General features: G+C 43.2%; 1 protein-coding gene across 1 annotated transcript; it reads right to left on the bottom strand.

Moving 5' to 3' along the window:
• Positions 1-881: 881 nt before the first annotated feature.
• Positions 882-7,407, bottom strand: Lsmem1 (leucine rich single-pass membrane protein 1). The gene is made up of 3 exons (XM_051175074.1): positions 7,281-7,407; positions 5,785-5,913; positions 882-1,060 (listed from the first exon to the last, which is right to left on the bottom strand). The coding sequence occupies exons 1-3, from the start codon at positions 7,405-7,407 to the stop codon at positions 930-932; spliced, it is 387 nt and encodes a 128-aa protein (XP_051031031.1). The 3' UTR covers positions 882-929.
• Between the last annotated feature and the right edge of the window lie 9,968 nt (positions 7,408-17,375).

The raw sequence follows: 17,375 nt of genomic DNA, 5'->3' as shown, positions 1-17,375 counted from the left end.
AACAAAAGAAAATCACGATAATTCTTCAACTGACTCACAACAGTGTATTTTAGTTAAATAAAAATTCATGCTTTAAACTCACTTGTTTTTGCCCCATTTTGTCATATACAGCATACCCTATTCGAGTGTACTAAAACAAGAACGCTTCCAAATACACAATTTTCTACTCTGATTTAGCAAAGACCACAAACCTAGCCAGTTTCTTCCAAAGTCATGAGCAGGGAGGGTACCAAGGGATTTTTTTTATGGCAAAGCTATCAGGGCTTATAAATTATACATAATTAGACACAATTGTCTTTTTCCGCGTGTCCATGGGAGTATCTCCGGAGTCAAATGATTTTCACAAAGCAGGAGCTCGGGAAACAGTGGTGGTAGACTATAGCAGGCTTTCCCTTCTGTCCCTCAGCTTCCCTACACACACACCACTACTACTCAGCGATCAGCAAACAACAGCGCTCAAAAGCTGTCGTCCAAGTGCGTCACCCCAGTAGAAGAATGTGTGCTACTGAAGAGTGACCACCTGATTTGCCTCCAACATAGACGGCTCGGTGGATTCCTTGGGCTAGTGCAGGAATCTGCACAGGTGCCAGAAGCATCACAGACCTCAGTGGAACACTGGAAGTCTTCTAAAACATGCTCGTTTTCTTTAGTAGCCGCTGGTAAAGAGCTGAGTTTTATTGCTATTGAGTCTTCTCCATGCTAGCCCCCACCACCCTAACCCCAGCGAAGCTGAGCAACCAGTTAGCAGGAAATTAGCCTGAATCAAGTTCACCCCTTTCTGGCTTGCCTAGGAGCGATTCGCATTCTTGAATCAGCGGGTATGATCGGATCTGGAGCCTGAAGAAGTTCACTTTCTCAGTCCTTAACCTACATACTCCAGGCAAGCGAGAAGCTCCATGTATCCGTGGCCACTCTTGGGGAAAACCCTTTCAATTCCGTTTCGAGTCCAGTTGGCTGAGCCGCTTTACGATCATGTTGTTGATTTTCTTAAGGTCATCTATGTCCTTCCTCTCAGCTGTCAGTCTTTTTGACACGTCGTCCATCTGGTTTCCTGTCTGAACTTCAAGTGGAAAACAGACTGTTACAGTGGAGGGAACCCTATGAAGATGCTTCACTGAGCGCTGAGAAGCACCCTCGGTAAATCGTCATGCATCCCAGAAACCCAGAGAGAACTGGAGTTGCCCAGCTAGTGAGCTCTCCTTATGACCTCCTGGTGCCAGGGTGGACCACCCCTAGCCATTCCGTAAGATTCTGCCTGAGAAGGATGCGCCAGGGGCTTCCAGTGTGTCTTACTAGTTCCTGGGGAGTGACTGTCACATTGTCTCATTTCCAGGCCCCAACATCTATCTCTGCCTCCATACACATAGCATGCATACACACAAACAAAACATATACACACATATACACACGTGCACACAAAAGATAATGAGATTAATATGTCTGGCCTGGGGTGCTTATACAATAAAAATATACATAGTTTTGATGCAGAGTCTCTGCTTGGCCTTGAACTCATATTCCCCCATCTCTGTTTGCCAAGCTTTAGGATTCTGGCCTCAATATAAAACACTTGAGCAGAGCATTGTGGTTGCAGAGTATGGTGGTCACAGAGCATGGTGGTCCGCAGCTCTAGTCCCAGATACAGGAAGTGGATGGAAGTGGATTACACACTACACACTCCAGGACAACCAGTCAGACCAAATCAAAACCAAAAGCGAAGTAAAAGCAAACATTTGAGGCAAATATTAAATAATTCCTTTCTGTTTTATCTATTTTTAGAGATACTTTTAGATTTATTTTATTTCATGTGTGTGAGCATGTAGCCTGTATGTCTGTGCACCATATGTGTGCCTGTGGTGGCCAGAAGAGGGCATCAGATCCTCCAGAACTAGAGTTACAAACTGTTATGACCTGCTCCATAGATGCTGGGAATTGAACCTGCATCCTCCGCAAAGAGCAACAAGAGCTCTTAACCATTGAGCCATCTCTCCAGCACCTATTTATTTGTAGCCCAGACTGGCCTTGAACACACTGTTTAGCCAAGAATAATCTTGAGCTTCTGGTCTTTCTACCACTAACCCCCACACAAAGAAGCCTGTACCACCACGCCCCCCTCAAATACATTCTATTTTAAAAGAGAGCTGGGGGACTAGAGAGATGCATTAGCAGTTCAGAGCACTCACTGTTCTTGCAGATGACCCAAGTTCATTTCCTTTGGTAGCTCACTACCATCTATAATTCCAGTTCAGGAAAGACGGGTGCCCTCTTCTGGCCTCTACCAACAACACCAGGTATGCACATTGTTCATATATAAACATGTATGCAAGATATTCATACACATAAAATATTAAGTAAGTCTTTTAAAAAATAGAGACTGGCATTCACACCATGCCTTATATTTTACATCAGTGCCTGTGAGTCCTGAATTGCTCATGTTAGCTCCATCACCTTGAGCATATGAGGCTTCAGTGTCACCAACAGTAAACTGGAAATAATGAAAGGCCCTAGCCAGGCATGGCAATGTCATTCAGTAATTCCAACTAGTTAGAAGGTTGAAGCAGGAGGATCACAGGTTCAACAGCCTAACTGGACTTCTCAGTGAATTTAAGGTATTCTAGTGAGTCTCAAAATAAAAAGTAAAGGGGTTGCTAGTAAACCGGTTTTGTGGTTAAAAAAAAAAAAAGTTGCCTAGTTGCCTAATATGCCCAAAATACTAGGTTCACTCCTCAGTATTATAAAAAAAAATATTTAGACCCTATACTACACAGTTATCAGAAGGTTTTTGACAAACAGCCATCAAGTATTCAATGCATGGCACCTAGGACTACTCTACATACCTCATAGAAAACACTTGTCATTGTTACTTCTCTTATTCTTCTGCTTATCCTATAGAAGACAGGTTTTCCTTTGGGTTATTTGGTAGTCTATAGTCTTATCTAAAATATCTTCCTGCAGTTAGGTATGGCAGGACAACAGGCAGATCATTCATTTGTGTTGGGCTAACATTTCAGAATAAGAACATATTATGTCTTTTGGCCCTGTGGTTTCAATTGCTGACCCTCCCCAAATCGATAGCTAACTGCAAGGCTACATTATTGCAAGGATAATTCACCTGGCTGCTTCTAAGTGGAAAAGGAAATAAGCTGGGAGGAAAACAAGCAATTAAACATCATCCCGTGTTGTATGGCTTTTCCTGGGAAGATGTGAACAAAATGCCTCTTTATGCCCTCAGAGGCACATAGAACACATTAGAGGGGACATAAAGAAGCAAGCACTTGGGGACTGCAGGGGGATTGGAGAGGAGGCCCAGTGGTTAAGGGTGACAGCTGCTCTAGCAAAGCAGAGTTCTATTCCCAGCATTCATGTTGTACCATCTGTAACTACCAATTCAGGAAATTCAGTTGGTCATCTCCAAGGTCATCTGCATACACATAAATAAAAAGAAAAGTAAACTTTAAAAAAAAAGAAGGAGGAGGAGCAGTGACAGCCACAGTCAGAAGAGGAGAAAGACGAAGAGGGGAGACAGAGGATGAGGTGGAGTGCCATGCGGCTATGTCCTCTAAGTTGAAACATTCCTTTCTGGATGGAAGAGGAACATTCGTAACATTCAAGGCTCAGGATTCACAAGGCATCTCCCCAAGGAGAAATCAGTGCACAGCTGCGGGGAGAGGAGCTTGCCTGGTAGAGCTTCCTACAAGATATACAGGAAGATCCTAGGATGCAGCTCTTCCCAGTAGCCTCCTGTGCTGGAGGGGGATTTCTGGTGATGCAATCTGCCTTGAGGTACTCATGGTTGATTCCCGTGTGTGAACGCTTGGTCCACTGGTGGACGTTTTGGAGACATTTAGATGATGGAGCCCCACCAGAGGAGGCACATCACTAGGGGTGAGCACTGCCAGTTTATATCCTCATCCCATCTCCAGTTCCTTCTCACATTTGTGGTGAACGATGTGACCTCTCAGATTCCTGCTCCTGCCACCATGCCTCCCCAGCATGGTGGACTGTTCTCCCTCTGAAACACAGTGTCTTAAGGCACTTTACTGCTCCCTGGACAGGGTCCAGGGCACAAGTCCATGGCATGCTCCCACAATGCAGGATTCATTTGCATATTACATAAGAGGGGTGATCAAAACTGATAGATGCTTTACTGAACATCTCCTAAGTGATCTTTTAGAGTCCCCAAGTTCCCTTTTCTTTAAGTTGTCTTTTATTGTGCTTTATCACAGCAACAGAAAAGTAACTAATACACCTTAGTGCTTGATAATATAAATATATAATCCCAATAGACTCACTGGCTCACCACGCCAGTGAGTCTACCTGGGTTCGGAGAATAGACATTTTTTCCCATGGCCTCACAGGAAAAGTCACACAATAGCCCTTTTCACACACCCAGGCTCAGACACCCAAAGGAGTCTTACAATTAACACCTCCATCTCCTGTGCTCCAGAAGAAGCTTAAATAAGAGGCTTTGCAAAGAGGAGTTACAGATCTCATTTAAAAGCTCTGAAAGCAAGGCAGGCATGGTGACAGATGCCTATAATCCCAGAACTCAGGAGGCTGGGACACAAGGATCTCAAATTCAAGGCCCATCTTGGCTATGTAATGAAATCCCGTCTCAAAAAAAAAAAAAAAAAAAAAAAAAAAAGCAAAAACAAATAAACATTGTTTGTCAGATACCATAATCATGAAAGGGCAGAAGAAATGACAGGATAGCAGGCCCAAGCTTCCAATAAAAATGGTGTCAAACATAATACCCTTTCTGGGGCCATAGAAATGCCTCAGTGGTTAACAGCACTGGTTGCTCTTCCACAGGACCCAGATTCACTTCCCAGCAATCACATAGCAGCTCACAACTGTCTCTAACTCTAGTTCCAAATAATTCATACAGACATACATGCAGGCAGAACACCAATGCACATGAAATAAAGAAAAAAAAAACAAAAGGAATAAGACCCTCCCTATCCCCAGCTCCTTGTAGCTTTCTGTGGTGTGGAAGAGAATAGCAATAACTCCAGATATTAGTATAAAAGGATCATCTGAGAGAGAACTGTGGTAGCTCTGATGAAGGAGCACATACATACACGTACACACACACACACACACACACACCAGGTAGGCAGCTCCTCTCCTGCTATACAAAGCAGACAGGAGGCTGACATGAATCTGCTTAGGGGTCTCTACACTGAGGAGCAGATGTGGGAAAGCCTGTGTCACCAATTAAGAGTATGATATGTATCTCTCAGGCCAAGAGCAGACAGGACAGAAGCTAGCCCCAAACGGGATGCTCTCATATCCCCAGCACTGACTGATTCTGGTCATCAGCCTGAGCACCGGTTACTCTGAACTGAACTCTGGGGTGATATGCAAATGAGAAAACATGCAGGGAATGTAAAACCTCATGAAAATGTATGTTACATCTAAATGTAATGAAGAAATCTACATATTGAGTAAAGGAAATTAAAGTTAAGTAGGTTATGCTGTGTGCAATTTGGAGCTTCAAGTGACAAATTAAAAGCTTATATAAATATTTAACACAAATGTGACCTGGCTTTGTGGGAGTGTGCTGTGTGGACTTGTGCTCAAGGACCCTATCCAGGAGCAACAAGGTGCCCTTAAGACACACGGAACCCCCTTCCAACCCTGTACCCCTCCTACCCCCTACCCCTCCACCCCTCAAACCCCCCACCCCTGCTTTCCCTGGAAATTCTGATGGCCAGAAAGCACTAGCTAGATCCAGACGCAACAGAAGAACACACAAATGGAGACAAGCATGCCTGAAGTACTTACTTATTAGGAAGATTGCAAAGAAGACCAGTGCTAGGCTGACTGTCAACACCAGGAGCAGCCCCACAAAAAACAGACCTCGGTTTCCATTTCCTGGGTTTGTACCAGCATTTGGGATTTTCTTCTCTAAAGCTAATAGGAAAGAAAGCAACAAAATCTCAGAACTACACCTGATAGATGTGACGACACACTTTTTCCCCCCTGGACAGCCCTGAAAAGTGACTTCTATATTAGGGGTGTCTTTGGGAGAGCAATTTTGGGTCTGTTTACTTTCTCTGTTAGAATTCAAAGAATGAATAGACTTAAGCTATGTCCTTAGACCTGTTTGGAAGGTTCTTTGCAAACTGTTAGCTGTGGAGTAGAAGGGGCATGAATTATTCTTTGGAGATGGAATGGAAAATTGATGGAGATGTTACCGCCCATCTCCTCAGTGATCTAAATGGAGCTGGGTATGCGATGCCTTCCCTGTGAGAAAGACCAAACACTGTGTGGCATCTCCCAGGAAATTGTTGTTATTATCAGAATAATCACTTAGGTCCAAATCCATTAGACAAAAGAGCCCGTGGGGTGTTTTGGTTTCTTAAAGCTATTTCCAAGATAGATTTGCTCTAGGAGCCAGGCTCTTCTGGACAGTTTGGCTGGGAATTGCCTTTCATTAGCTACTTTGTAACTCTTAGGTGCCTAATAATGCTCAGATAAAGTTGAATAAGAGCTGTGAGCCCCTAGGGTAGGGAAATTGCTGGATTACATTTTATATTCTCCTCCTCTCTGAATTGGTTCCACACATTGTACTGCTTGATTATCTAATCAAGCACATCCCATGTTCCATCCTCTCCACAGCTTCTGCCTCCCAATCAAAGCCATACACACCACAGCTGACACCAATGCCTCCACCCTGCCCAGTGACAAAATCACTGTATAATTCTTCCCCAGAAGGTGTTTGTTGTTGTTGCTTTGTTTTGATTTGTTTTTGTTTTTCAGGACAGAGTTTCTCTGTGTAGCCTTGGCTGTCCTGGAACTCACTCTGAAGACCAAGCTGGCCTCGAACTCACAGAGATCTGCCTGCCTCTGCCTCCCAAGTGCTGGGATGAAAGGTGAGCCCACTCCCCAGAAGCTTTAAAGGGAAATAACAGGACAAGAAGTGGGCTCTTACTATACAACCAGGTTACTACGAACTACCTTTTATAGCCCTTAAATGTATGATTCTCCCGCCTCACCCCTCCAAGTGTTGGAATTACAAGCATGGACCAATATGCCTTGCTTCTCTCAGGAATTTTGAAGAGTTCAGATCATGCCAAAAAAGTCAATAATCCTGTGAAGGATTAGGCGCATAAAGGAAAAACTGCTTAACTAACGATAAATAACATACATATCTAGTGCCCAGTGATTGCAGATACCCACCCGACCCCCACCACATGAAACATATCCACCCTACCCTTGATATTTTTAGGAATTCCCAAAGCCATGGTGGCCTGAAACACTTCCAGGACCATACATACAGAATAGATGTTGCGATTCTGTCGGACAGAGGTTGAGTTTGTTTAAGTCATTTATGGAATCCACAACATAGAGTTTCCCTTCTTCATGGATGCCATAAGGTCGGGCATCCTGGGAGGAATGAATCATTGTCCCTGAAAGAAAATGACACCATCAGGAAGAAGAGCTAGAGGGACTGCATAAGCCAGAGCAGCAGGAATAGCAACAGGCATAAAAGGCACCACCCACCATGCTGTGTGGCTAGCATCCAGCAGCTCTTACATGTGTACCTGCAATGCTCTTTTCTCCTCCTCGCTTCCCACTTCATCTTATTTGCCCTGGGTCTGATTTTCATTTCATAATTGCCTTCCGAAATATGTCTCTCTTATTAGATGGTTCCTAGTTAGACATGCTTCATGTCTTATAAAGACAAAACAAGCTAGTCAACAAATGACCACAAAGACGGTCAGACAGATGAATAGATAACCCTTTCTATTTTCCTAATTTTTAAAAATCATTTATTTATTATTATTTTGTGTGTGTTGGTCTTTTTACCTGCAGGTATGCCCATGTGAGGGAGCCAGATCCCCTAGAATGGAGTTACAGACAGCTGTGAGCTGCCATGTCCGTGGTGGGAATTGCAGGTCTTCTGGAAGAACAGCCAGTGCTCTTAACCTGTAAGCCAGGTCTCCAGCCCCCTAATTTCCTAATTTAACACAAAACTGCAGCCTGACCACCTGAGTTTGATCTCAGAAATCCCCACGGTGGAAGGGAAGAACGGAACTGCACAAATTGTCCTCTGACCTCCACATGCCCACCTGGCACTCAAGCACTGCCCCCTCATTCACAGGATAAAGTAAAAAAAAAAAAAAAAAAAAAAGTATTTTCTTCAGTTAAGCATGAGGCCTTGCCCTCAGATGTATCCTTTAGCCATTAGGTGCTTGATGTGGCTTTCCAGGACAAAACTTTAGCAAATATAGGCACCAAAGAAAGGATCTGGAGGGCAGTGGTGGTGCATGCCTTTAATCCCAGCACTCAGGAGGCAGAGACAGGCGGATCTCTATGAGTTCTAGGCCAGCCTGGTCTACAAAGCTACATAGAGAAACCCTGTCTCGAAAAATCAAATAAATAAATAAATAAACAAACAAACAAATAAAGGATCTGTCAATGGGATGTGTGTGGTCACACACACCTTTAATCCCAGCACTCAGGAGGCAGAGGCAGAGGATCTCTATGAGTTCCAGGCCAGCCTAGTCTACAAAGCCCAGGACAACCAGGGCTATTACACAGACATGATTATTTTTATTTTCTCTGTCTTTTTTTTTCTATTTTAATTGCTTGCATATGTGTATGTGTGCCACTGAAAGGATGAAAATACAGCCTAACTCTCTAATAACTACTAAAAGTTAGAAACTTAAAAATATCCACCAGCATGTATTTAAAAATCACCCTAGCTGCATACAAAGCTAAGGAAAAAGAAAGCACATGAAATAGCTTGACCACAATAACCAGTTTCTGGAAATTTTTATTATTACTCATAACCACCTAGTTTCTAATGAATGTTGTTATTCTCAACAACAGTCTGGGAATTATTATGGGTCATCCTGTCCACAAAGAAAATTAATAACTAAATGAGATGGGACTCGTGGCAAGAAGGGAAAACTAGAAAGAACAAGTGCTTCTGCCAATAGATAAAGATAACTCCCTGACTGGAGAGTACATTCTCCCTGCCCCCCCATTATCTGAGCCTGCTGGTCCTACAGAAAGAAAACCCCCTAATCTTGCAGGTGCACTAAACAATCCCTCCTTGTAGAAACTGTACTCTATGAAATCTCTGTAACCTAGGAAACCTTATTAACCATCCAAGTCTTGAACTGTCCCACGACCTTGCTTTTAGGCCTAGTGAAAATAATAGGCTAGCTTTGAAACTGGCCTTGTTAGCTTTGATGTAAATCCTATAAAAGCTATCTCAATTCTGCCCTCGAGGTCCTCAGTCCTCTATCCATGCATGGTGTATGACTGTGGACCCCAGTGCACTTGGAATAAAAACTCCTCATGCTATTTGCATCAAGACCGCTTCTTGTGAGCGATTTGGGTTATTGCCTTTCCTGAGTGGGAGCGTGAATGTCCATGCTCTGCAGGTCATTCACCACATGTATGCCTGGTGCCCAAGGAAGCCTAAAAAAGACAGTTGGATTTCCTGAAACTAGAGTTAGGGATAGTTGTAAACTACAATGTGGTAGCTAATTGGATCTGAACCCAGGTCCTCTGCAAGAGTAGCAAGTGCTCTAACTGCTGAGCCATCTCTCCAGCCCTTAAGAGAGGAGTCTTTGTTTGTTTGTTTTTGTTTTTCAAGGCAGGGTTTCTCTATGTATCCCTAGCTATTCTGGAGTTCTGTAAACCAGGCTGGCCTTGAACTCACAGAGATCTCCCTGCCTCTGTCTTTGGAGCAAAGGGATTGAAGGTGTACGCCACCACCGCCCAGCAAGAGAGGAATCTTGATAGTGTTGTTCTTTCTGGAGTTCATCCTCACTTCGGTTAATGACCTCTTGGGCAAAGAACTGCCCCCACCTTGACCACTGATTTGGACATGCAGTCCTATGTGCTTGCAGGAGACAAATATAGAAGACTGCTGAACCTTGCCAAGTCAGGGTAAGACAGCCTTTCTTGCTCCCTGCTGTTCCTGTGGTCTGTCAAGTACTCTTGGCCTTAGCCAAAACTGGGTGTACCAATATTGCTGTGAGAACTGTCCAGGTAGCTTTCTGTTTTTGTCCTCACTGCACCTTTTGGAAGTTGCCCATCTGCACTTCCTGTCTACACTAGTATTGTTATTTTCCTTCTCAGGTCTTGATGAGGTTGAAGATTAAACTACCACAACTATTATTATCTTTTCCTAGTTACATATGTTAGGCACTAGACAAGCTTTCCAGCTTAGAACAACTCTATTGTAAACTCCGTTATGCCTTCACCCTAGGCAGATATGTAGGCCATTTTGGTCTTGATTTTCCTTTTCTTAGAGCACACTTGTTATTCACTGTTTTGTATATAGTTTTGTAGCAAGCCTAAATCTTTTCTTTAGACTAAAAGGGGAATTGTAGTGGGATATTCACTTTGTCTCCTTCTGTGGCACTGACCACGCCCATTGGGGGTAGAGCCAGGGGCGGAAGTGACCTGTGGAACTAGGTCTGAGGAGGAGCTGGGGAATGCTCTCTTGCTGGCAGGATGAGGAGAGGAGAGCATGCTGTGGGACCTGCTGGTGTTTATCTGTCTAGGTTGTAAGTTATTTCTCCTTGAATAAACATCTATTCAGCCTGTTTATCCTGATCCTTATTAAACCACGATATGATAGTTCTGGGACCTGATCTCTTCCATCTGGCTTCTAAGGAACTGAGATTATTTATGTAACAAATAGGTTTTTTTTTTTTTTAATCACCTGGAGCCAGGTTACAGGCAGTTGTAAGCTGTCTGATGTGATTCCTGGGAATTGAACTCAGCTCCTCAGGAAGAGAAGTATTTATTCTTAACCGCTGAGCCATCTCTCCAGCCCTGTAACAAATACTTTTAAAGCTAAGGTTTGCATGTTGCTCTCTCACAACAACAGCTTCCACATTGGAAAACCTGAGTAGCTAGACAAGTCTGCGATATCACCTCTTCAGTGCACGACTGCAGAAATGTCTCCGTGTGTAAAGTGCTTGCTGCACAACCATGAGTTCCTGACTCACATCTCCAGCCCCGGTGATGGGTGTGGTAAAAATAAGCAGATCACAGGGGTTCAGTAGCCAGCCAGTCTAGCCAAAGCGGTAAGCTTCCAGGTTCAGTGAGAGACCCTGTCTCAAATAAAATGTGGAAAGTGATAGTGAAAGACATCTGACACTGACACACACACACCATGTACACAGTGTTAGTATTCAGGCATCTGTACTGGCCTGCCCTTGGGGTTCTGACAGGAAACTTCCTCGGCTGCAGCCACTGTGCACATTCACTATGTTTCCTTTTAGAAGGGCCCTGCCTACCTCCCATCTCTTTCTCTCCATCTGTCCGTTCTCCCCTTTCTTCTCTCTCCCCCCTTTTCTCTCTCCTACTGTTTCCATCCCGGGAGGCCAGTCTCTCCACTCTCTTTTCCCCTTTTTATGATCCCTTCCCCTAATAAAAACACCTCTGCTTGAAACCTGTCGAATGGCATCTTTCTCTCTCGCACCACTTTTCTTAAATTACAATATATACTACTCACACACATGCACATATAATAGACAACATACACACACGTACACATAAATATACCACACACACATACACACAATCTAACACAGTAAGAGATCCTGACCCACTTAAAGATGTGTAAAGAAGGCTGCCAAAACCTAATTCAATGACTAAGAAAGCTTTTTTCTTTCCATAAAATGAGTCTGGGGTCTAAAAGGCATCTCAGAAAGTCAAGGTTGGGCACTAGAGAGATGGCTCAATGTTCTTCTGAGTGCAATACTCAGCACCAAGATCTGGGGGGCTCTCAAGCAACTGTAACTCCATTTCCAGGGGATCCAGCTCCCTCTTGTGGCCTTCTTGGACACCAGCACTCACATGCATATACTTAGACAAACACTTAACTAAAATAATTCTTAGAGGGAGTAGGAGGAGCTGTAAATGTTGTGCCCATGTATAGGCGGCAACAGATTTCTTCTTGATACCATTCTCTTGAAAAGATATCATTTAAGACCCAACCACAGAATGAAAATAACTACAGAGATGGAAGAGACTAAATGGGAGAAAGGGTGCTAATATATCTATAGAAAATCTAGAAAGTATCAGAAGCTTCAGGGCTGGAGAAATGGCTCAGCTATTGGGAGAGCTTGCTGCTCTTCCAGAGGACCTGAGTTTGGTTCCCAGCACTGAGACCAGGCAGCTCTTAACTACCTTTAACTCCAGCGCCAGGGGATCGAGCCTCTTCCTTGGGCCTCTGTGAGAACCTACACACTTGTGGCTTACACACACACACACACACACACACACACACACACACACACAATCAATAATAATAATAAGTAAAAAAATAAAAGTCTTTAAAATAATAAAACTTTAGTGATCTCCCAGATAAAACTTTAGTGATCTCCCAGTGGCACCTACAATTTAGTGGTACGTGTGTAAAACATCCATAAATCCCTACCTAAGAAATACTCTACAGTCATAAAGTCATGCACTAGTTTTCTTTTTTTCATAAATTCAAACTGTTTCAGTTTTCCTGAATTTTTAATTGGAAAGAGTGCATCATGCACTGTATGCAGTGAGACATTACAAAGCATGTCAGATATTGAAACTATTGAACTTCAAGTATATTCCATGGAGTAGTCTGAAGGTAATAACTAGACATGGTATAACTAAAAGCAAAGAAGCAGTAGTGGCAGCAGCAGTGAGTGAAAATGCTCTAGAAAGCAAAGCTCATCCCTCAGCAGATAAACCACACCCTCAAGTGCTGATGGCTGCCTAGACACATAGCCCTCAGCCATCCTATAAGTGCTTTGTTTTGTCATCTCTGTGTACCTTATTATCCCAAACACTACTTTTTCCCCCCCTTTATGACCAGGAAAAAGAAAAAAAGAAAAGAAAAAGACAGCAGCTGTATGTGTCAGGTGGTGGGATCACTGTTGCAAAGTCAGCTTCTATTTTGGGCATGGTAACGGAGTCACAGTTCATTTTTGAATCTGACTTAATATCCTTGAGCTTCTATTGCACCCTCATGAATGTCATTGCTGTTGCAAAAACAGGGTTACAAAGTAGAGGACTAGCTAGAAATATCATTGCTAAAAAGTCTGTTTTCAGAGTACAGTCAACTAATAAAATTTACTAGCCTTGCCACAGACTAAGAAAGGGCTGCTAAAGAAATGAAAGGGATGGTGAAATGGCACGAAGCCCAGCAGCTGGAATTCAAACTCCTTCACTTACTTCAATGAGTAAGGACTCCTTGCAAGTTTGTAGGTTGTCCTCTGACCTCCACATAAACACTGTGGCACGAGCATGTGCCCTCCAACACATACGATTTAAAATAAAATCTGTAATAAAATTTGTTAGGGATTTCTTTCAATCTAAGATGACCCAAGTGAATAATGGAGAGTCCTGACAGAAAACCTTTACAGAGAGCTCACTGTGTCGGTAGATACATTTCAATATATCTTTCCAGTATTGCAACACATAGAAAGAAGCTAGTGAAGAAAACAGGCTTCGGTGACTCATGGCTTCTGAGAGCCTGCAGGTGGCTTGCTGGTGACTATGCCAAGAAATGGATACAAGGTCACATGTCTTGAAAACCAAACCCACAGCTGTTGATGCCGTGGGGTTGCTATCTTTGGCAGCTGCAATGAGGGCATTTGGGAGCAACCAACAGGGCTGGTGCAGAGTGTCATTACCCATCCTGTGTCACACTAACTCAGCCTCCCTACCCCACTCCACTTCGTAGGTCTGCTGACTCACCAATGGCCAAAGCAACATCCTTTTAATGGCACCCTTTCTAATCCTGGAGCTGAGACAGGTAAGTAATTTCATTTTCCTGTGTTCTCAATCACTGCTAACAGCTGAAACATTTGATTTTTCTACCAATAGATATTCTGACAAATACAGTCTTTGAAAAAAAAAAATCACTGTACTTCTCCACCCCTGCACGTGTTTGTATCAAAACAGAAAAATAACTCACACCGCATTGCATGCTACAAACTCAGAATTAAGGCTCAATTCAAAGCTTAACAAGATGCTCTGTTGAATGAGTCGCCTCGCCGCCACTTGTTAACAGCACTCCTGAGGTCACTCTGCAGAGTCACGGAGCACATTTTTAAACTCAAGTCTGCATCTTTTCAATGAGAAGTCAAAAAGCATGTTGCATGTGCAGTGAAAACCCCCACGGATTCAAGAACCGTCCTTCAGTCTCAGAGTAAAAAACCCACAGACTGAAGAACTGGACACTAGAACCGTCCTTCAGTTTCGGTAAGGAAAAGCATGCAATACTTACAAAGATGTGAGGTCTGACTGCTCAATTGCCTGGGAAAGACAACTATTCAGGAGCAATGACAGCAAAACTTTCTACCAATTCTGTAGTTTGTCCTTATCTTCCTGCTGCTCACAAGTGTTCCCACAAGCCCAGCACACAATTGGTGGTCTATATTTAGTGTTAATGTAGCCATGCGATGCAAGATTCACCCATGTCTGAGTTTTTTGATATGCATTCCTGGAACTTTTGCTTTAAGACAACAAACCACCAAGCCTTGATTAAGTTGGTAACTAACGTAGCTCTTATTAAATTGAAGTCCAAAGTCCTTACTCAGTGGAAGTGGTTGGACTGAGTCAGCTGACCACACACACGCCCAGCACTTCTGCAATGGTATGCTCCTGTGTATAAGCACCCCTGCCTTGGGCAGGTGCCACTGCAGTGACAGATGGTATGCAAGGACTCCAGACTGACCAGAGAGCTGCAGTAAACAGGAAGAATTGCTGTGATAACACAAGTAGCACAATGGCCAGTGTATTAGCTTTCCATTACGGTGTCCAGTTTCCAAAATGAGTCTGCTGTTATAAAGGTTTATACTAGCCCATGATTGCAGACCTCTGGTCCAGGCTTGCAGCAAGAGAAAACATGGTAGTGTGTAGGGCCCTGAATGGACCCCTAAGGCACCTTGAGCAAGCCTGAAGCTGTTGGCTGGAACATCTATATGTTACTGGTATTCTTCCTGATTTGCTAACACACATCTGCTGGGGAGGTACTAAGCCCAAGAACTAGCACATTGTGACCCTTGTTTTCCACTGTACTGTCAGTATATAATCCCGCACCTTCCCCTCAACGACAAATTTGACATTCCGATATTCTTGTTGCACGAATGATCCACTGTCCTTTTATTTAAATCTCTAGGCCTTTGCCCAATTAGTGGAACAGATTGCAGCACAAGGAAGAGGCTTTGTCCCCTGGCAACCAAGCAAAGGAGAGGAAGGGGCCAGGTCCAGGTATACCCTTCATGGGCATGACCCTAACAATCTGCCTTCCACCAAGTCCAACACCTAAAAGTCTACAGCCTTTCAGTGGGGCCACAGGCTGGTGACTAAGCCAGCCTTTAGGGAGACTTTTAAAGATCTAAACCAGAGCAGATGAGAGGCCTCCTGAGTCTCCAATTAGTTTTAAAATTTAAGTGTGAGTGCAAATATTGCACATTTCATCATTCTAAGATTATTCCTTCTAAGCTTAGGCACATATCTGCCTCTTGGGAAAACAAGTCTTGTTTCCCTTCTATCCCTGCCAAGCAGTTCTGCCCTCTGGTGTACACAAAAGGCTGTAAAGGTGGAGGATTGCTAAATGCAGGAGCCAGACTCAGGCTGCTCCGATAGGCTGAGCAGAGACTGCAGTTGTGTATGATCTGTGGTACCTTGTACAAATGCCTCTCTGTACTCAGCTTCAAAACCATTGAAGTAATGATCAATCCGGGTTCCCTTAGTTTTCCTTAGGGATGGAATTGTGGAATTGAACTTTTAGGGAACAGGAATTCTCATTTTGAGAACCAGACTATGTAATTGGTAACTTTTATCACAAGTGTCACACATTTTAAACTAAGCTCGAAAATAATGTGCCATCACCTTATCCTGTAGGTCACAAAACAAAACCATAGGGGATTTGTCCCAATCCCCTAGGACTCTACTGCCCCATTTCTTGATCTAACTTTCTAATCCAAAGTATTAATCCTTGAGATGGGAACTACAGAGCCTAGGAACTCCACAGGCGGAGGGTAAGTGGCAGATGAAACTCGACTCCAGGCACCCCACCACACATGTCTGAAGGTGACTGCTTTAGTTAGAATCCTAGAATACGACTTAACCTGAACAGGACAGCTTCTTGACTACCTAAAATGCTGCTTTAGGAATTTTGAATCAGAAGAAAATATTGTCATGTAAAACTGTCTATTCTGGGAACATTTTCAAAGACTCCTTCCTGTTTCTTTGAAATATCCCTGATGGTATTCAGATTCAATTCCCAGGAAAGCCAATAAATGCCACCAGTCAGCCATTGTTGATTACTTCAAAATTCATTCTTGAGGCCCAGCAATTTGGCTGTGAATCAGTGGTTGGCTGGCCAACCACACACACAGCACCTCACTACTTCCAACTCATTTTTACACATCAGGTTCCCAGAAATCTTTATCAGCAGAAATTACTCAATGATCTGGAAGTTCCATCTTTGTACACTCTAGTTTAAAAAAAAAAAAAAAAAAGCAGCATAGGAATGAAAGCCACAAGATGAGAAAAAGAAAGAAATGCACAGTTCATTCAATAAATGAGAACATTCTGGGAGGAGGCTGCTGTGACCAGATCTGCAGGAGATTCTTACAAACCAACTCCCACTGCAGAATTAGACAGACCACTTGGGATGTAAGAGGTAAGTGTGGACTAGGTCAAGGCAAGTCAATTCATGTGAGCCACAGACAAGATGGAGTAAGGCTGAAAGTGTTAAGGAAATGTCTCTCGAGAAAGAAGCTAGAGAAATAAGGCCCAAACCCACTTTCAGATTGCTCAGCCCTCTAAGCATGCTATTCACCATGTAGCAAAAGACAAAACACTTATTTCAAATCTCAACATTTCACACATTAGAAGAAACCTGTCAAAATTGAATTGTCCAAAGTTTAATTCTGAACTTGATTTTCTACACAGTAATTTACAAGTCAAAACTAGCTTCCAGGTGAGACCTTTAAATAACCGACCCCCCTTTGTATTCATTCCTGAGAAACTAGAGGCACAGAGCTCCAAGAATGAGTCAGTGTGGACTCTGACTTGAAAACAAATCCAAATAATCTTGATGTTTCAAAAACAGCTGTACACTTAGGTGAGAGACACTAACTTACACTGACAGAGAACAAGTTGGTTAGGAAGAACTGCTGACAGGCATTTGGGGTGTGTGTAAAATTCAAGACAATTAAATACCACTTTAGGGCAAAAATAAACTGATTTGAGAACTCTTCACTTATCCTAAATCAACCAATGCCTAAAGACAATAAACCCAAAAACTGCTATTAATGCATAATCAGAAAAATGTGAGAAACATGAAATTAAGGTCCTAAGGAGAATACCACTGAAGGCTAAGCTGGTTCTGAGGAGCTGAC

The sequence above is a fragment of the Phodopus roborovskii genome, unplaced genomic scaffold (assembly GCF_943737965.1).
Source record: "Phodopus roborovskii unplaced genomic scaffold, PHOROB, whole genome shotgun sequence".
Lineage (NCBI taxonomy): Eukaryota > Metazoa > Chordata > Mammalia > Rodentia > Cricetidae > Phodopus > Phodopus roborovskii.
The sequence above is the reverse complement of the archived record's forward strand: the minus strand, read 5'-3'. Positions and strand labels throughout refer to the sequence as shown.